The 19724-nt window shown below is 37.5% G+C and overlaps 7 protein-coding genes and 1 pseudogene across 9 annotated transcripts in view; 4 read left to right on the top strand and 4 right to left on the bottom strand.

Annotated features, from left to right (window-relative positions):
• The first annotated feature begins 1305 nt into the window (after positions 1–1305).
• LOC112087795 lies at positions 1306–2147 on the top strand. The gene is made up of 3 exons (XM_024157785.1): positions 1306–1330; positions 1494–1676; positions 1771–2147. The coding sequence occupies exons 1-3, from the start codon at positions 1306–1308 to the stop codon at positions 2145–2147; spliced, it is 585 nt and encodes a 194-aa protein (XP_024013553.1).
• A 4419-nt stretch (positions 2148–6566) lies between these two features.
• On the bottom strand, positions 6567–7849 carry LOC112087794 (annotated as a pseudogene).
• Positions 7850–8468: 619 nt separating this feature from the next.
• Positions 8469–11091, top strand: LOC18020697 (F-box/WD-40 repeat-containing protein At3g52030). The gene is made up of 9 exons (XM_006403791.2): positions 8469–8677; positions 8821–9003; positions 9080–9134; positions 9238–9336; positions 9698–9801; positions 10015–10104; positions 10241–10383; positions 10458–10542; positions 10626–11091. Exons 1-9 carry the CDS (start codon positions 8517–8519, stop codon positions 10990–10992), a joined length of 1287 nt encoding a protein of 428 aa, XP_006403854.1. The 5' UTR covers positions 8469–8516; the 3' UTR covers positions 10993–11091.
• LOC18020696 lies at positions 11053–11675 on the bottom strand. The gene is made up of 3 exons (XM_006403790.2): positions 11531–11675; positions 11398–11450; positions 11053–11298 (listed from the first exon to the last, which is right to left on the bottom strand). The coding sequence occupies exons 1-3, from the start codon at positions 11619–11621 to the stop codon at positions 11170–11172; spliced, it is 273 nt and encodes a 90-aa protein (XP_006403853.1). The 5' UTR covers positions 11622–11675; the 3' UTR covers positions 11053–11169.
• A 143-nt stretch (positions 11676–11818) lies between these two features.
• On the top strand, positions 11819–15438 carry LOC18020694 (DNA polymerase I). Of its 3 annotated transcripts, none has more exons than XM_024157990.1 (15): positions 11819–12132; positions 12349–12542; positions 12622–12701; positions 12922–12960; positions 13110–13128; positions 13283–13336; positions 13667–13794; positions 13874–13942; positions 14057–14142; positions 14345–14454; positions 14591–14641; positions 14708–14766; positions 14853–14897; positions 14988–15062; positions 15199–15438. In XM_024157990.1, the coding sequence occupies exons 2-15, from the start codon at positions 12491–12493 to the stop codon at positions 15319–15321; spliced, it is 990 nt and encodes a 329-aa protein (XP_024013758.1). In that variant the 5' UTR covers positions 11819–12132; positions 12349–12490; the 3' UTR covers positions 15322–15438. The 3 variants fall into 3 exon arrangements, with proteins under 3 accessions (XP_024013758.1, XP_024013756.1, XP_024013757.1); XM_024157988.1 differs by having other exon boundaries at positions 12338–12542; XM_024157989.1 differs by lacking the exon at positions 13283–13336 and having other exon boundaries at positions 12338–12542.
• A 284-nt stretch (positions 15439–15722) lies between these two features.
• Positions 15723–17284, bottom strand: LOC18020695. Its single transcript, XM_006403788.2, has 2 exons — positions 16130–17284; positions 15723–15887 (listed from the first exon to the last, which is right to left on the bottom strand). The coding sequence occupies exon 1, from the start codon at positions 17193–17195 to the stop codon at positions 16155–16157; it is 1041 nt and encodes a 346-aa protein (XP_006403851.1). The 5' UTR covers positions 17196–17284; the 3' UTR covers positions 15723–15887; positions 16130–16154.
• A 475-nt stretch (positions 17285–17759) lies between these two features.
• On the top strand, positions 17760–18301 carry LOC18020693. Its single transcript, XM_006403786.2, has one exon. The coding sequence runs from the start codon at positions 17865–17867 to the stop codon at positions 18204–18206; it is 342 nt and encodes a 113-aa protein (XP_006403849.1). The 5' UTR covers positions 17760–17864; the 3' UTR covers positions 18207–18301.
• LOC18020692 (peptidyl-prolyl cis-trans isomerase FKBP42) overlaps positions 18229–19724 on the bottom strand; it is a 3235-nt gene continuing 1739 nt past the window's right edge. The window contains exons 4-7 of the mRNA XM_006403787.2: positions 19332–19534; positions 19092–19214; positions 18820–18972; positions 18229–18729 (exon numbers count right to left, since the gene is read on the bottom strand). Coding sequence (XP_006403850.2) covers positions 18397–18729; positions 18820–18972; positions 19092–19214; positions 19332–19534 — 812 coding nt within the window. The 3' untranslated portion in view covers positions 18229–18396. The remainder of the gene's footprint in view (positions 18730–18819; positions 18973–19091; positions 19215–19331; positions 19535–19724) is intronic.

The raw sequence follows: 19724 nt of genomic DNA, 5'->3' as shown, positions 1-19724 counted from the left end.
GATGATGACGACGACCCATCTCTTCCTCTTTCCCTAAGTTTGGGCCCAACTTTCTCCATTATTATTCTTCTCAAATCTCACCGATGATGATGTGGGTTTCTCTGATATTCTAAACTTAACTTAATTTAATTTAATGAGTTTCTTATCTTCATTTTATTATTTTAATATTCTTCAAAAAACTTATATGAGTTTCTCTAATAAACTTGTTGCTCTAAGAGCAGCTCCATTGAAGAATGTTGGCACAAAAACATATGTATTTTGATTTAAAAATAAATAAAAAATGTCCAAATATCAGCATCCAGTCTCTTAGTTAACAACCTGAGTTGAGGGGTTAATAGGAGATGTGTTCGCATCTGATTGGTCGCAGGAATTTTTTTTAATAAAATAAATATTTATTACTGTTCTAAAATTACAGAAATATTAATAAAATAAAATTAACAACCCCAAACTCAGGTTGACTGATCGGAGGTGCTTTTAGAGCATCCGCAATGCAAATACAGTCTTTGGTCTCTTCCCAATTTTTTTAATATTAAAAGTAGGGAAGAAACGTCTCCATCGGTACCTATTAAAGAAACGTCTCCAGCAAATTTTCTCTTCTACTTATATTTTTTAATTAAAAAAATTGCTAGAGACCTGAATAAATACTCGCGTTGCGGGTTAAACATACTGTCTCTTCAGAATAATACATGGCAGGTCGTGATTGGACAAATTTTTTTCACTGAGCTTTTCTCTCTCATTTCACAACTGAGCCAAAACCTTAAACTCCTTCTTCAGCACATGATCGTGATCCACTCGCCGTTCGGGGAGTATGGCGCCACCGTGGCTGGGTAAGCATGCTCGCCATAGATAGAGAACTTCAAAGGATTGTTGAGGTCGAGAATCACGACGGATCGACCATTTGTGTAGAGGATGGTCGGACTTCGGGTCGCTTGAGATCAGGATTCTCCGACCTCTCTCCGTCGACGGAACCCAGGCATAGGTTTCTGCAAGCTCCATAGTCGGTGATTTCACAGAGATTGTTTTGAGTGTATTTTTGGGTTTACGGGATCGTGACGGAGACCACACACAGAGACGAAGACGGTTTACAACCCGTATATGGGTTTACTAATGGAAGACCAACATGAAGTAGTTTTTAACTGTTCACAAATAAATAAAAAATTAATTTAATAAAGCTATGAACCCCAAACACAGTTTTAGTGATGTACATGCTCTTAAACCCTGATCTTTTCAACAAGTCAGTAGCCCTAATTCTTCTTTTTTTTTTTTTTGGTTTGTTTGTAATTATCTCCGATCTCCCTCGAAACCATGGCCCTAGCCTCGGTCTACGTCGGTAAGATCTATCTCTTGGTCGAGATTTATTTGGTCTTTTATCTGGATTAAGATCTCATCTGATCGATCTGTCATGTTAAACTAGCAGATCTAAACAAAATGTTTTTTTTTTTTTCGTTTTCGTAACTGTTTAATTTTTATGTTTATACGTTTGTCCGTCGCAGATGCTAAAACAAGTGTTTTCTGGGACGTGGAAGATTTCCCTATCCCTTTTGGTGACTCTTATCATGAGACTATCAGATCAGCTCTTGAGAAAAATGGTTATGTTGGTGAGGTCTCAATCCTGGCTTATGGTGATAAAAAACCAGATAATAATCTGGATGATGGAATCACCTTCATACGCAAAAGTGATTTCCTTTAAGCTTTAAACCCTTGTCTTCTCTTTTATTACAACACATATATATGTATGTAATAATCTAGATCTGTATTGTTGATTTCCAGGCGATAAACATGTGAGGCTTAATAGGATGTTATTTGACATTCGTGTTTGGGCAAACCAAAGATTTTTTAAAAGTCCTTACTATAATTTGTTGCTAATCGCAAAAAACATCACGCAAACAACACAGATCGAACGTGTTCTTAGAGAAGCGTGTGTCGGGAGGGAAATCAATGTTCTCGTTGTACTGCCTGATGATGTCCAAGAAGCCGAAGCTCCTCCGGCACACTCAGTGTGGTCTTCTTGGAAAAGTCTTATAGATGGAGAAAAGCCTATTGATCCCCAGCCTCCGCGTTACGGGAAGTTGGAACCTTCGAGAATCGTAGACAAGGATATATACTCCTATGTGCCCCGATGGGAAATCACACCTTGCTTTCGTTGAAGATACCTTTGGTCCTGAACGTTATGCTAGATCGTAACGCGTTTCATCCTTAATTCTTTCTATTAACTCTGTTGTTTTGTTGTTTTCAAATGCAAGATTTTATCCTTGACCATTTCTAAAGTTGCGCTCGGCCTAATGCTTCTTAATTACATAGCAAAGATTGTTTCTCATGAATCCACAACCATATTTGGGGTACAACAATCCAAAAAAGCTTTGATAAATCCAAGGATACATGTTCCAATTTCAAAAAAATATAATGAAGGAGAGAATTGGTTAATTCTCTAATGTCAGCTTGTTAATTATTTGTATGTTCATCTTCCTACCCGAGACAATAGTTTTCAGAAACAAAAAAACAAAACAGAAAATGGTGAGTTTCATTAAAGGGCGTTGGGGTTTCAATCATGGCTTATGCCTTATGGTGAGAAGAAACCGGAAAATTAATCTGGATGCATGTGGAATCACCTTCATACTCAAAAGTATTTTCCTTTACGTACTTAAACCCTCTTTCCTCTTATATATATATATATATATATATATATATATATATCATCCTAGATCTCTGTTCTATGCATTTTATTTCCAGGGGATAATTGTTGGAGACTTAATAGGATGCCAATATATGTTTTGATGCTAATATTAACGCAAAAACATCCCCCAAGAAACGGAGATCGTAAGGATTCTTAGAGATAAAATGGAGAAAACCTTATTGACCCTAAGGTTGTATCGAACGTAGAAGCTCAAAATGTGAGTCTTTACGGCGTCATCCAAGTTTTCAAAATCAAAGAGGACGATACTCCATATGTCCTATGTGCGATATGGGATTGGGAAACCATACCCTCTCTTATCACTTGAGAATGATACTACTACAATAATGTTTCCAGTCAAAAGGCATTTGGTTTGTGTATGAGTGAAAACATTAACGTACGTTTCATCTTTCTTTCTTTTAAATTCTGGTTTTTTTTTTTGTGTTCAAATGATGATTTGAAAGTTGAAAGTTTTTTTTAATCCCTTTCCCATTTCTAAAGTTGTCCGCTCGTCCTAATGCTTGTTTAATTTTATAGGAGCTAGGACAGACGTTTTTTTTCTTAATAAAATTCGAAAGATGCCTCACTGATTAAAATACTTGATTATATACAAAGGGTTTTTAATGATCCACAAATGGCTGCAGCCAAATTGGGGTACAACAATCCCAAAAAGCTTGATAAAATGAAAATGAATTGATTCAAATTTTGTTCTCTTTTTCAAATATTTTCTTTAAACTCTCAAACATAAGAAGTATAGTATGATGTAGACTGTAGATAGTTTTTTTTTTTTTTTTGAGTTATAAATTTCACATTCCAACAAAAACAGAAACTATGCATAGGCTTTTTTAAGAAAAAATTTGGCGCCTCTCATTAAAGATCTTTGGCTTTTAGTTTTTTTTTTTTTTTTCCTTTGTTCATGTTACATTACTAGTGTTGCTTCTAATGACTTTAGTTTTGGTGAAATCATTTTCAGGAACTAAAAGTGCCAACTCCTGCTAAAATTACGTTTGGAGATCTTTTATGAGTGAAGGCTACAAGAAGCAAGCATCATGCAACAATGGTTTGGCTTCATGATGTCAATTAATGAGATCTCCTTGTGTCACTTAAAAAAATTAGGAAGTAACGAACATGCCTCCTTCATATATTCAAAGTGTTATCTCTTGTCTCACGTGAAAGTCAGATAACATAACGTTTAATAATATTATCATAGACCTTTTTTTTACAGCTACTGTAGGATGTTTTGAATAATTAACAATTTTTCACATGGCTCCAAGTAAACTATTTAATTAACTGAAGCTATATAAGTTTGGTAATTTAGTTGTATACTAGGTTTGCTAATTTGTTAGTAAAAGCAGTTTTCCTCAAATTTTAAGAAAAGGACTGCACTATGATTGTCCAATAACAAATGGTAGAATCAAATCATATACACTGGTTCAATCAATTAATCAAATAAAAAATATATAAAGTCTAAGAAAATAGCATTGCTAATATATAAAACTAATGTCAAAAATATTTTGTAACAGTGAGATCGTGAACTCACCTTATACGGTATTAACGGTCACCTCAGATAATGACTTTCTGCTGATGATATAAGTGTGAATGTTACCATTTTATTTATTCAACATTGTTATATTTTTGACAATAACAATTATTTAATTAAATCACCGATTTTTAAAAAAAATCCGGCATATAATGGTAATGTTCAGTTGCGAGCGACCAATCCAAATACTGCAAACGGAAATCATAATTTCGAGTTGTTCTTCACTTCAGCGATGTGTGATTGGGCAAGAGGACTAGAATTAAAGAAGAAAAAATGCTAAATTACTAAAAGGCCTTTAGACGTTTTGAGAAAACATAAAAACGTAGACACCAAAATCGTGTTTTCATGTCAATTTTTGACTTCTTGTGCTGTCTTGTCTCAATTGCTTGAAAAACTTATGAGGGCAATTATATGCGACCACATTAAAGCAAATATAAGTTGTGCACGAATATATCAATATGATCTTTGTACTCATCAGGCAATTCAAGGTTACGACCAGAAAGTTTATAAGGTTGTCATGTAACCAGTGAATATATAATCAAGTATTGTGTTTACAACAAAAATTATAACCATATATAAGTAGTTTATATAGTGATAAAGAAGTATTACCTGATTTTCCATCATGTTGTCAAGCTTGTTTTGGAAATGATTTACAAAGTTGTTCTTATCATTTCCTTTAGGCAATAGATTTAACCATCCCAAAAGTAGAGGAAATTCAAAAGGTATAGAATCAATATATAATGCTTCGGGGAAATTGTTCCACTGCAAATATCTATAAGAAAAAAAAACAAATGTCAGTAAACATTATTATGTAACAAAGTGGCTAATAATGTTTTGATAAAAATTTTGTTTTACTGGTTTTATTATTGGTAAACGTTGAAACATATTTATTATTGAAATTCATCTATTTCACTCAAACATGCATAATTATGATTAGAGAACTAATACATGACCAGTCAAGCTTCAAAACTTAATACAACACAATTGACTTATTATAAGACTAATAATAGTACTTAAACTATGTTGTCTCTTGGAGTTGGTTGGTTAATATACATGACATTGAATGAAATGCCCAAAAAATGTTCAATTAAGGAGCACCATGATCAAATAAAGATGATACAGATTATAGACATGAAACAAATTAACTTCAGCAAAACACCCATTCATGATCTTATAAATTTGTGCCTTCAAGTACTCCTGAATAGAATAATATATTAAAAAAAAAAACCATAGACGAACAAACATGATAAGAAAAAAGGTTAATTTTTAACCATTTGCAACACTTATCGGATTGCAAAGAGGAGTCCTTTTATTACCCAACCAAACTTCTTATCAAGTGGCTTCACCATTGATGATGTAAAGATTACTCAAAATAAAGAGTCAACTTGAGTAAACAAAATAGACAAAATTGAATATCACTCATGCAAATCATAAACTTACGCCAATATAGCACAATCTCAAGCAAACAAATTTAACCAAAAATAAAGAATCAAGTAATTACTCAGAGCCTCTCAGTAGCAAAATTAAGTACAGTTATTGATGTTCAGAAATCAAACAGGGTTCGAGTGAAAGCTAAAGGACTAATGGCTAATTAAGAAGCAAAAAGAATGCAGCAATACTCTACTCCAATTCAGGAAAAACAAAAGTCAATGCTCTAATATGAATCATGAAGAACAGAAGTTGATATGCACTCTGAATTCTTCACCGTTGATATGAAGACAGTTAAAGTGTAGGTGCATGAGGAAGAGAAACCAGAGTAGAAAAATGCTTTGTTGAGAATCAAATCAAGAGAGATGCATACAGAAAAAAAAATATACAGAGAATAAAGAGCCTTTACTTACTAGAGCCACTGCAAAAGACCTCTGCCTTGTTTGGAAGTTTCTTCCTCCAATAGATATATATGAAGAAACTTAAAGCATCTCTCAGCGAGGTGCGGTGAATACTAACAGCCTTGGCTCATGGTGTCATAATTATGGATAAAATAAATGGTAAGACCAATGAATATTAAGCAAAACCTAGATAGAGCCAACTGGCTTGACCACGACTCTTCAAGTAAGTGAGTAAGCTTTATCAACTTTTGCTAGTATTGCTCTCGGTCATGTGGTGAAGCCTACTGAAGCCAATCCCCTCACAAGTCAACAGAGTCGATCAATGCTATATTTTTTTTTTTTTTTTTGGTTGGGAACCATTTTCCTCCTTTTACATCAGTAGCAAGAGAGATAAAGAGATTTATTAACAGCCACCTTGTAATCAAGCTTTCATAGTAGAAACTGCAGGCCCAAAAATCCTGCCGAGCGTGATTATCTATGCAAGAGTGGCAAATAGTATTCGAGGCATCTTGCGGTCGTGATGTTGTCAGGGTCGAGTTATGATCCAAAACTAAAAAATACCCACTTATTAGACATATTTAATGACAAGATATGATGAGCTCTTATTTTGGAAAGCCAAGGGCGAAACTTAGATACCAGAAAACTAAATGCCTTAGAGCTTAAGTCATCAAACAACTCTTCCTTGTGCTCATCCACTAGAGCATCCAGCTCTGCACACTTATTGCTTCAGATTTAGTAAATTTTCCTCAGTTTCTTGGAGTATGGCCAAACCAGAGAGCTCTTTCTCCTTCTTTTCTTTTACTTGGTCCAGCTTCTTCTCCAACAAATCCACCTTAAATCCTGATTCTTTCATATAATGTCTGACTCGACAAGATCTTCTTTCATTGGATAGTTGTTGAAGTGATTGGCACAGCATCTCGGTCAAGCTGAGAAGGGAACTCATACATGCTTTTCTCAGTTGGTTCTTTGACTTGAACCCTGCTGCAATGTCTGGATGTCTATCAAATATAGGCCTCATAGATTTTAACTAAGAAAATGTGTAATTACGTATCATAATTGAAAACAGAGGACTCTGTTTCTCACCCAGTTACTAAGCTTATTCATCATAGTCTATATTCTCAGTCTCCATTATTCCTTGCCTATGAATCATTCCACATGCGGTTAAAACTTCATCGTGACTTACTACGAATTAATTAAGATCGATGGACGATTAGTAAAAATTAAACAAGTTTTGCAAGAGCAAGAGGCTAAAGCCAACTGGCTCGACCACGAGTCTTCAAGTGCCACTTTCTGTTTTCATACATCAGAGAGGATTACTTGACCATCAAGGTTCATATAACCGTGTCCGTGTCACTCTTCAAACGCCAATCTCTGCTCAATGAATTACAAAATGTGACAGCTTCCTGCAAAAGTGCCTAATTAAGAACTTCCCAAGAACGGAATACAAGTTCCATACAATAAGATTAATTTTTTCTTATCTCAGTGAAAGCCTAAACTTTGATAGACTTCAGACCATAAGTTTTAAAGTAACAAGAAGTGTGCACAATTGTTAATTTCATGATACCTGTGAAGGAAGAACTTGGAAGCCATTGACATCCATGTTTTCAGCTTCTTTGAGCGAATCATTAGACTCCTCACCATTATATACTGTTTCGTTAATTGATACTCGGCCATAATTACGAATTAATCAGCTGTAAAAAAGATGACGGGACTATTAAAGAAGTATACGTACGTAGAGCCACTCCCTTGGAAGTGACTTTTCGAGTGCTACTCTATATTCATATTCATACCCAAAAGAGATTGCTTCATCATCAAGAAACTCGATACTATATACATACTACTTAAAATAGAGCAATTATTTTCAAAATATGGAAACTTCCGACATGCATGTCTCTATTTTTTCCCTTAATTTTAAGAAGACGAACCAGATTAGAAAACCAAACTCCAATTCTGCCTAAGAACTCATGTCATAAAACCACATCAATTTTGTTATGCAAATACAAATTAATGGTGTAAATGGTTGTTATCTTAGAGGAACAAAAATTATGTGTTACCCTATATTCCTCTCAAATATTAGTATATCACCATTTGCAATAAAAGTGGTTGAAAACAAATTACATTCATTCTGCTGAAGGAAAATGAAAAATAGAACAAATTAAAAAGAAACATGATCTTCTTCTACTAAACTGGAGAGGAACGAGTGTAATAAAAAAATTCTTGTTATTTCCATATTTCACAGTTTTTTTCTCTTATTAAGGTATATTTTTTTTTTTTGGGGGGGGGTTGTTTTGATTTCTCCTTTTTTTTTTGGTCAACGTTTTGATTTCTCCTTAATTCTTTTGATCCATCTCTAACTAAAATTAAATTTAATTCGAACAAGAAAAAAACATCATCACTACTAAACCAAGAGCCTCTGGCTCACACAGAAAGTTCTCTCTCCTCACAAGTCGCAAAAACCAAAACCGCGAGAAAAGAAATGGTGATTACAGAGACTAGCGGCGGCGAGTCATCGGCCAGAAAGATGCGACGCAGAGTACCAACGTCGATCGAATCTTTAGACGCCGACATACTATGCATCATCTTCTCTTTTCTTAATTTATTTGACCTCGTTCACTGTACCGTCGTCTGCAATTCCTGGTACTCCCTCCAATCCAATCCCTAGCTTTTTTTTCTCCGATTTTCATGGTTTGAAGTTTGGATTTCCCGCAAAGAGACTTAGTTGGGAATAATTTTGCAAACCCGTGTTGAGCTTTTTCGAAATTTCTCTATTTGATGTTGAGGAATGCTGTCATCAAGAGGCTGAAGCTGCTACAAGCTTCATGCCGGAAGATGCACCATCTCGGTTCCACGTCACTGGAGCGACCAGCTGAGATAGACGTGGAGGATTTTGCAATGAAACATCACAAGATGGCATTACTAAGGGGTCGAATCGATATTGAGCGATGGGAAGCTCATTCACACCGGTGAGGCAAATGTTCCCAATTCGTTTTATTCTACTAATGTTCATGTATGTCTGAGTTCTAATGTCATGTATGTCAGAGTTTCTCAGTGTCGAATGAAGAAGGGTTTGCTTCTTACTGGCGTTGGTGATAAGGTAAACGTTCCCAATAGTAATTTGGCTTTTTAGTATGCAATTTGATTATGTGTTGTCCTCTATTTGTTGTTTATTGGCAAAGGTGTTTTGACTACTTTATCAGGTTATGCGACTCTGGTCATTAAACAGCTACAAATGCATGGAAGAATACTCACTTCCTGATGCTTCTTCCTTGATCGACTTTGATTTTGATGAGAGTAAGGTAAACCTCAAGCACACTCATATGTATATCATGGATGTTTCAGCTGCATAACATTCAAGAATAATGTTCATTACTTGAACTGGCAATGAGCTGAATAATGAAATTAGTGGTAAATACGTAAACCTCAACCGAGTCACTGCTTTGAATTTCTGAAAGCACTAGTATAGCAGTGAGTTTTTTCATATACCTTTTGTCTCACTAGATCTCTAGGATCGGTCACTCTTGTAACTGGCTATTCGCTGTGTAAGTACTCTATTTTCCTTTTGGCTAAATTATGTCATTGGCTATATAGATTCAAAATTAGAAAAACAAACTATCTTGAGCAAGGGTAAAATCTCTAACTTTGAATTTTAATTTTGAGATTGTTGGCTTGGTTGGTACCCGCATTAGCATATGGAGGAGAAATGGACAAAGAAGCATCTTTCCATCTCGTGAAGGCACGATTCCTAGGGGCCTTTGTATGCGGTAATGTCAAAAGATACTCTAGAAATATTGAGCTATTGAGAACCTTCCTCTTTCTTGAAATCTGAGCTCCCTTTTCCTATAGATGGATCAACTGATAGTCCATGTTACCTGACAATGATCGCCATGATACTTCAACTTGGCCACCTAGCGCCTGTGAGAGTGACTTCTCTATCCACACTGATAAAGATTTTTTTTTGTTTCTTCATCAACCAGTTACATTGATCCAGAAGCTGTAGTAGGATGCGAGGATGGAACAGCTCGTGTATTTGATATGTACAGTAAGACATGTTCACAGATCATTAGGTAAGCTACGTATTCTGTGTCTTGGAACTCCGAAAAAGTGAAGCTGTAAATATTGGTTATCGTGATGAATGCTGTTTACAATTTAATATGAGAGCCTAAATCATATTGGCTGATTCTGTAAACTATCTAATGGCAGGACGAACGGTGGGCCAATAACGTGCTTATCTTTGAGCGACAATCAACTATTTCTTAGCGGGTCTTCACTCGGGAGAATAACAGTGTCTGACCCATTGTCAGATCAACCAGTGGCTACTCTTAAATCCACGATAACTGCAGGAGGTAAAACCCAAACTCTATTTCAGATAGCATCTCCAGAGAAAATGCGTAAAGCAACCCCCTCTTATTCTTTACAGGTATACAGACCATCTGTTTTAACCAACGCTCCAATCTTGCCTTCTCTGGAACAACAGCTGGATATGTTTCATGCTGGGACCTCAGGTATGTGAAGAAAGATGCAAGTTTTAAATTGGGTTGTACAAAAACACTATTTTGAGATGTATTGTAACCAAGTTTTATCACAGGAAAATGGGACAGTTGTGGGAAAAACGAGTGAGTCCTAACGTCGTGTACTCGATACAACAGTTACGGAACGATACATCGGTTATGGTTGCTGGTGGAATAGACGGTGTACTGCGAGTGATTGATCAGAAGAGTGGTCGAGTTCTGTCTAGCTGTATTATGGACGACAATGGCTCAACAACTTTGAGAAGGAGCAACCAAGTGGTGGTTGAGAAAAGGAGAGGAAAAAGAGTTTCTCAAGACATTGAAATTGATAAAATGGAGAGGAAAACTCGGCCTCAAATCAGTTGCTTAGCAATGGGGATGAAGAAGGTAGTAGCAGCTCACAGTGGTAAATTCATAAGCGTATGGAAATTCAACCACTCGTGAAGTCAATACTTTTTTACTCTGTTTTAAGGCATTATTAAGCACATACTTTGTTTGTATTTCTGACAAAACTGGGAACAATAACATTATAACTGATTCGAAGACAAAACCGGTTGATTGTTTGCTGTAAGAAATACAAAAAGTGAGACAATGGAAGGAAAAAAAAAAAAACAGATTCCTCTATTTGGCGGATTTCTTGGATGGTTCAGCTTGAGATTCGGCTTTGAGGATATTAAGTTGACCACCTTCTTTGCAAGCCGCATTGGCTGCTTTCACTTCATTGCAATGGTTTATGAATTTCGTAAGCTCCTGCTCCATTCAATAACACAATATCACTTATTATCAAGAATACCATTTGATCAAATCGACTGAGATTGATCAAAAAATGGAAGAAAATAGAAAAATTACCCGATCGGTGTCTAACTCTTTCGTTGTCTTTGATGGTTTCACATTTCTCTTCCCTGGAAGAAGAAGAAGATGATATGAATCCGAGAAAACGAAAATCGTGAGGGATTCATATGTATAGCCGAAAAGTGAATACCTTTACGAGTCTGAACGGATTTTCCATGGCGATTTAGGGCAACAGCCTTCCTCTTCTGTTGGCCTTTGAACTGATTGCTCTTCTGCGTCATCGTTGATCGTCACTAGGGTTTTCCACACTTGTGTCTAAAAGGTTTTTGTTGAAGTAGAAGAAAGCAACACTCAAGGTTATAGGCTCTTAAGGCCCATATTGAGATTGGGCCCACTTAACTACGAAATGGAGTATTCGGCGAGTTTTTTTTTGGGAGCCAGAAGATTTCATTCGAGAAAAACACGGAGACACAGAAAAGCGGTAAAATCCTTTCTTCTCCTCCTTGAAAAAAAACCCTTTCCCCCATTTTTGGAAGGTTCCTATCCTTTCTTCGCTTGCTCTTGGATTTCCCGCTTCTTCGTCTACGTCGCCGATTTGTGTTTTGATTCTGTTACTTGTGATTGTGTCTCCAAACGCACCTTCGTTACAGTTATTTCAGTGACCTCATGACGATGCATCTGTCTCATCACTCCCGTTTACTATGGAGAAATCTCTGTTACCCTCGGAGAATTGGAAATCTGTGCAATAGGAACTCCTCTCTTATCTCTCCTTCCATTGCACGCATCGCGAAGGTGATGCTCACTTATACTGTATCGCGCAAGTCTCTGAGTTATTATTTATCTGTGTTCTTACTTTGTCTTTTGTCTACATCTGAATTATCGAGCTGATTAGTGTAAGATTTCGTAGCTAGTGTGTAATCGTTACGCAGTATTCCGGTTTTCTGAGTCAATATTTGAATGTTTCTTCTGGGAACATGATAGATTTCTTGTAATTCAGTGCTATTGCAGTTCCGTCTCTGCTGTTTCTGAATTCTCCAATACGGTGACTTATTCTGAAAATGAACATGTTGCGCCGGAGTCTATAACATCTCCCTTCAAATCAGACGAAAGAACAACAAAAATTAGTGCTGCTTCTTCAAATGGCAGGGTGATGCTAATTGATGGGACATCCATTATGTACAGGGCTTACTATAAGCTTTTAGGTATGTATATATAGAATGTAATTCTTTTTTTTTTCATCTGGTCGCACACTTACTGTCATTTTGATTGGGAAAAGTGTAGCAAGGTTGAATCATGGTCATCTGACTCACGCTGATGGAAACGCGGACTGGGTTTTAACAATATTTTCAGCTCTTTCTCTTGTAAGTGAAATCTTTCATGCTGTGCTCGAGAGTTCATTTATATTGTATTTAGTCTGTTGATGGGATGAAGCTTCTTGTAGCATTTACTGTGGCTGTTCAAGTAATCGTGGTTTCTTATAATTGTGTTTCTCAACTTTAGGCTTAAGTATCTCTATCTTGTTTACTGTTCTAACTTTCGGATTCGGCTTCTTACCTTTTCTTCATTGTGTTTCATTCGCAGATAATTGATGTTCTGAAGTTTCTCCCATCCCATGTGGCGGTATATTCCACTTTCCATTTTATCTTTTATTTTGCTTTATCTCTGTCATAAATGATAATCAGATGAAGAGCTTGTAGTTTTCTCTTTTCACATTTCCTTACTGCTTAATGTTGGGTAGCCTGCTGACTTAATTATCCGTGTCCATGCAGGTGGTGTTCGACCATGATGGTGAGTCCTAGTGTATGCAGACATTGTGTCTTCCACAATTTGTTAAATTCATGAACGTCTAGCTATTTTCTGTGGTGTTGTAGGAAGTATTCAGGTTTTTGGGTACTTTTAGTGTCTATAGTTTACTTTTTTGACAAAATAGAGCCTTTTTCAGGAGTTACTTATGGCAGTACTTCTAATACATCAAATGGTTATCATTCTTCTAAAGGTAAGCTACGTTTCCCTTGGTCAAACTATAGTAAATGATCTTAGTTAGATCAGTTGACAGTATAAGAAATGGGTATTTTTGCATGTGAATTAAGTTAGTATGCTGACTCGATGGTTATGAATGTAATATCATCACTGAGGATGTCACGAGGATGTCAAATTAATACTCTCTCCTTCTAAGTGATGAAAACGCTTGTCTTCTTTAAGGCTTTTTCTGCTCTCTTAATCTCGACATGATTCTCCCTTTTCTTTGTGCAGTGCGTGAAGGATGATTTTTATCTAGTCTCACCAATGCTAAACCTATCTTTATTCTGTGCTTGTAATTTTACAGGCTTGAACTTCCGGCATAACATGTACCCTGCCTACAAAAGTAATCGTCCTCCCACACCTGATACCATAGTTCAAGGACTTCAGTATCTCAAAGCGTCCATCAAGGCGATGTCTATAAAGGTTATAGAGGTAAACCATACACATGATTGTCATATTTCCTTTTGTTGTGATGATTACTCACTAATGGGTAGAAATTCTATGAAGACAGGTGCCAGGTGTAGAAGCTGATGATGTTATTGGAACACTGGCTGTGCGAAGCATTGGTGCCGGTTTCAAAGTAATCATTGTCAGCTATTCAAGAAGTGTTATCTGCTTGTTTAATGCTACGAGTCTGTTCAATTTGTCCTTTTTATAGATGTGGACTCATTATTTGTTTGTTGCATCCTCACAGGTACGAGTCGTCTCTCCGGACAAAGACTTCTTTCAGATTCTTTCTCCCTCGCTGCGTCTTCTTCGAATAGCATCACGCGGATCGGAGTAAGAAGTTCATGTTAGATGAATCATTGTCTCATTATAGAACTTTGGCTTATTATAGAAACCGTACTAGACTGTGGGCATGTTTTCTTATGTAATTAGGATATAGATGTGGCTTGAAAATATATTTCAGATATCCCGTGGCTGTTTAATATGTCTGCTTTCTTCACTCAGTGGTCTCAATGCTACCGCTTCTTATGGCCAGGATGGTTTCTTTTGGAGAAGAAGATTTTGCTAAAAAGTTTGGAAATTTGAAGCCAGCACAGTTTGTTGATATCATCTCCCTTGCTGGAGACAAGTCTGATAATATTCCAGGTTACGCCCACCTCCTTCACTCCTTACGGAATTGTTTCTGATATTCTGCGTTTGTGAATATGGCGAGATACAAAACTTTAGCAATTGATGACAGGGTATGGCTAAAGTGATCTAATGATGTCTGTGTTACGTGCAGGAGTTGATGGAATTGGGAACGTGCATGCAGTGGAACTGATATCTAGATTTGGTTAGTCGTTGACACATACTATATGCTTTGAGTTCATTGATCTATTAATCACTATTGTACCATCAGGCACATTGGAGAATCTGTTGCAGTCTGTTGATGAAATAAAGGAGGGACGATTAAAAGAGGTGAGTGAAGTGGCTCTGCATAGGCAAGCTAGAGCTTCTTTGACATGCAATGCCTAATTTTTCTGTATTACTTATCTTTGCAACAGAACTTAATAGCTCACGCGGATCAAGCCATGCTAAGCAAGAAGTTGGTAGGTTTTTTTATTTTTTATTTTTCCTCTCCCATTTGTTTCAGCTTTTGAGTTTCATAATGTTCTTACGGACTTTAGTTCAAATGGTAGGCGCTCTTACGGACTGATCTCCCCGATTACATGGTACCGTTTGAAACGAGAGATCTTGTTTTTAAGAAACCAGAGGTTAGTATGACTATTATCTATTCAAAAGGGCTTACATAATCACATCTACTACGATATACTAGTTGTAAAAAGAAAAAGAAAAACAGAGAAAGAAGCAAAGAGAGATAAGTAACAGAGAGAATTTGGTGATGTGCAGGACAATGGGGAGAAATGGAGGAGCCTGTTAGTGGCGATAGGGGCATACGCAGAAGGATTTTCAGCTGATCCAGTAATCAGAAAAACCTTCCAGTTGTGGGAGAGTTTAGAAGCAAACTCATGATGATATTATTCATCTCCTTTTGTACTCTTCTGTTTTTGTGGGTACATAGCATATCATGTACTATTGTTACAATCAAGTATAGGAATTCTACATCAAATATCATCATTTCACTCGAGATATGTTTTTTCTTCTTCACGCTTGACAAATAGTGGTTCTTGTTACATTGCAATTAGTAACCCACCAGGCACAAAGTAACAAAAGACAACTCAAAGACTAAAGACGATAAAACATATTTTTTCATTCACACTTAATCGAAACAAAGAGAAGGAAGGCCTTTTTACCATTCTCTCTCTCTCCCCCTTAGAAGGAGCTGAAATAAAAAGGAAGCCGATTTGGCCAACTTGGTGAATTGGGTGGGGAGCTAGCTATTTACATTTTTTTACACCCATATCTCCATCCACTTTCCTTAATATACAGTGTAAAAAAACACACCCATTTTTTTTTTTTTTTTGAATTTATTTATAGGGTGATTTTGAAGCACACACACACACACGAAGACTTTCATCTTTATTTGCCACTCTTCTTCGAGCGCCAATAACAGACTTCTTCTAAACTTTTCCTGAAACCTGACACAAGAAAAAAAATATGAAACCAAAGAAAGTTGATACTTGAGTAAACAAACTCTCAATCAATCCAAACTGGACTCATAATATATCAATATACAATCTTTTTTCCTCCATCTCTATACAAATAACTTTTCCATTCTCAGCTACTCTTTTCTTCCACATTTTGGTCAATTTTCCCAATCAGATTCATCGAGTAGTTTCCAAATGGTAAGTAAACCTACAAGTGGTGGTTCAGTGTTTACCTATTTTATTTACTGATTCTCAAAATCAATCCCTGAAAATCACAGCATCTGCTATCTCCATCAGCGGTTGCAGTGACTCCGGCGAGAATTTTCTAGCGAAGAAGTAGTCTAAACTCGAATTGGATCTCCTTAACGTGTGAATCAGCTGAGGCGAAACCTCCGATGCACCGTACGTGTGCGGGTGACCACCGACGCTACCGGTCCAGTTTACACGTGTGAGCGTGAAGTGGCTACATCCTTTAGGATCCTCGAGAGACAACAAAGTCGGGAAATAGTGTTCTTCAGGGTAACAAGACTCGGCGTCGAGGCATGGTAATCTGAATTTCCTCCACAGTTTTCTCTCTCTGATCACCGTCAGAGCGTGACGTTTCGCCAGGACGAAGAACTGAGATCCCACACGGAAGTCTTCGTAACGGATCTCAGGGAGCATCGCGTCTTCGCCTCGCGCGTTGTATCGTTTGGGAAGGAAAGGCTCGTCGGAGAGGATCTCGATGAAGCTAGGGTTAGAGGATCGATCGGAGAAGAGGTGGTTGTGGATGTAAGCGAATGAATGGAGAGGGATACAGTGCTGCGAGACGAGTGCGAAATAGAGGTTGTTTGGATCGTCGAGGATGGCTCGAGCTAGTAACCGCCGTTCCGCGGAGATTAGCGACGGGGAGGCGCGTGCGGTTCTCTTCGCCGGGATGAATTTGGCGTTGATTGACGAATCGAGAAGCGGAGAGACGCCGGAGGATGGATCTGCGTGGATGTAAGCGTTGTAGAGATCCTCGTTGCCTTGGAAGAAGGTTTCCCAGAGAGGGAGGAAGGTGAGATCGGAGTTTGTGAGGAAGAGGAAAGCGATCTTAGGGGGAGGAACAGGGGAGAGGGAGATGAGACGGCGGTTGTTAGAGGAAGATACGGCGGCGCGGTGGAAGAGGGAGAGGTCGTCGAGGTCATCGGCGGTGGAAAGGAGGTTGTGGCGGGAGGAAGAGAGAAGGATGTGAGGGGAGAGGAAGAAGAGGAAGAAGAGAAGAGAAAGAGAGAGGAAGAGGGTAAGAGAATAGACGAGAGTAGAGGAAGAGAACATCTCTGAAACACACACACACAGAATTAGGAATTTCCTGAGGAAGGAGAAGACGAAGATGAAGAAGAGGATTGAATTCGAATGAATTTAATCGATTTCTCATGAGACAATAAAAAGAGAAAAAGAAGAATGTGACGTCAGCGAATGGGGACACGTGAAAATATTTAATTTAAAAAATAGTTTGGGAAACAAAAAAAAAAGGATAAATCGACACAGTTGCTGCTCAATCGCAATTTGTTGCGTGGGCCAATATCTTTAAATAAATTATATTGAGAGTTGATACGGGTTTTTCAGCAACCAATTTAAAACTTATCCGAATAATCTAATATTAGGGTAGAAGAAGATAGGGACATATATGACGAAGCACTCTTTCGAGAAAGAGAAGCTTGACTTATTTTTTAATTTTTGTTTTTTCTTATTTATCTCACATGTCATCATAATGTGTTGATCACTTGATTGTGTGTTTATTGAAAATGAGCTGGATAGATTTTGGACTCAAGATGCTGTGACTCTCCGTGTGTTAGAATAGATCTATTTATCCACACATTTTTTTTTTTTTTTGTTAAATCATTTTTGTCCCCATCGTATAAAAAATTCAGATATTTTGTTGCTCACTTTTGATTCCCTAAACTATTCAGACTTTCTTCTTCAATTATTCTATTCATCTTTCTCATGGCAGCTCTCTCTACCTTCTACCACCCACTCTGCACACACCACAACCACCGTACAACGAGACAAGCCTCTAGCAGACACAGCGTCAGATCTTTGACTGTGATGTCTTGTCGGAACCAGAAATTACCGGAAGAGAGCCAAGGAGTGATCCAGAGAACAGTGACAAGGTTGATTTCAGATGCTGAGAAGTTTGGGAAGAATCTGAAGCCAGAGAAGAAAGGAGATATGAAGGATCTGATGCTTATGAGTCTCTCTTTTGCAGTTTATGTTTATATCTCTCAGCTAATGGTCTGTGCTTACTTTGCCTGGACCCATGTCAGCCTCCCCAATCCCTCATGGTAGTTTTACACAAGATAGCTTCTTCTACCCCAATTCTTCATTGGGTTTTGTAAATTCTTCACAAACCATTAATAAGATAAAAGCGATTATTCCATGTCTCTCAAAGTCATTGCAACATAGTGTATAACAATTGAGACGTTGACCTTTTACTTTGGTCTTTTATATTTGAATTTGTTCAAGCTTCACTCATACCTTAATCTGCTTTAACTCTCTGATGTCGAAAGATCCGGCTGAAAAGGGAAACCAACCATTGCCATAACATTATTAACCAGTTACGGCTCTTTGCCCTGGCACCACTTTCTTCTCTTCCTCCAAATATTCCTTTGTACATCTCTTTTTGCTTTTGGTAAACAGCTTTCTCTTGTTCTGCAATTGCTCGTAGCTCTCTTCTAATCGCATTGTCATCAGGAGCATACTTTTGAGCTTTTCGAAAATCATCACGAGCTGCATCCATCTGTCCTAGCTCTGCCTTCGCCTTCCCTCTTCTGAACAACGCTTTTGGGTTTTTCTCTTCTTCTGTCAACACCTGAAAAGTTTTCCAGCTTGTTTAGATTTTGAGAAACCGAGTATAAAAAAAGTAATGATCTTAACCGATGAATGCTTTGATGAGTCTCACAATGTTGCAGTGACCAATTGCCTCATCGTATCGTTTCAGCTTGATCAAGCACGCTGCCATGTTTAAGTGGCATGGGTTCTTAACTGCCAAAGCCATATCCTGGTACTTCCCATACAGCTGAAACATAAAATCGTCCCCCATGTATGCAATGGCCTGAGACAGCAAAACCATAATTTATCAAGAGACGAAAGAAAACACAAGAGCTTTGAGAAGACTCGCGTATGCCTGAAAAACAACACTTTGACCGTAATTGCTAGAGAAAGATCCATAACCATTTCATATTGTTGCATGGCCTCCTCCAGTTTACCCTCCTTAAACAGAGAATTCCCATCCATTTTCCTTCTGTCAGCTGCACCAATCCTTTCTTCCACAGTCATATCACTGCGAGCCTTTCCCTGTACAATCCAACCTTCTAAGTCAGCTGTAAGCAATGAGCTTGGGATAAAACTTGGTTGTGGAGTTATCAGGGTAAGGAAACAAGAAACTGATAATATTAAAGATAAAAAACTTGCCTCCTTTGTTTCATCGAATCCAATAACTTCAACCTCATATAACAAGTCTGCCATAGGAGGAACATTCGGAAAAGAAAAGTTTCCATCTTTCCCATATCCTAATTCCCAGCCAATATGCAGGAGCGCACGTTCACCAGACTTCATGCTAAAAACACCGATGGCCAAACCGGCCATTTCTTTTTTCTCTGTCTCACAGACAACATCTCACTCCTTAGTACATAATCTCGCTTAAAATGTTGTTTAGTAACATTAACATAGCTTTGAAGCAAAAGCAAAGGCAACTCAGTTTCTTTCCTCCTAAATATCCTTTTTATCAGGTTCACATGAAACGCAAGCAGATTCTGCAATCTACCAATGATGATGCATCCGACGAGAGTTAGGAGTAGTGAACTA

Source organism: Eutrema salsugineum, unplaced genomic scaffold (assembly GCF_000478725.1).
Source record: "Eutrema salsugineum unplaced genomic scaffold, Eutsalg1_0 scaffold_16, whole genome shotgun sequence".
Taxonomy (NCBI): Eukaryota; Viridiplantae; Streptophyta; class Magnoliopsida; order Brassicales; family Brassicaceae; genus Eutrema; species Eutrema salsugineum.
The sequence above is the reverse complement of the archived record's forward strand: the minus strand, read 5'-3'. Positions and strand labels throughout refer to the sequence as shown.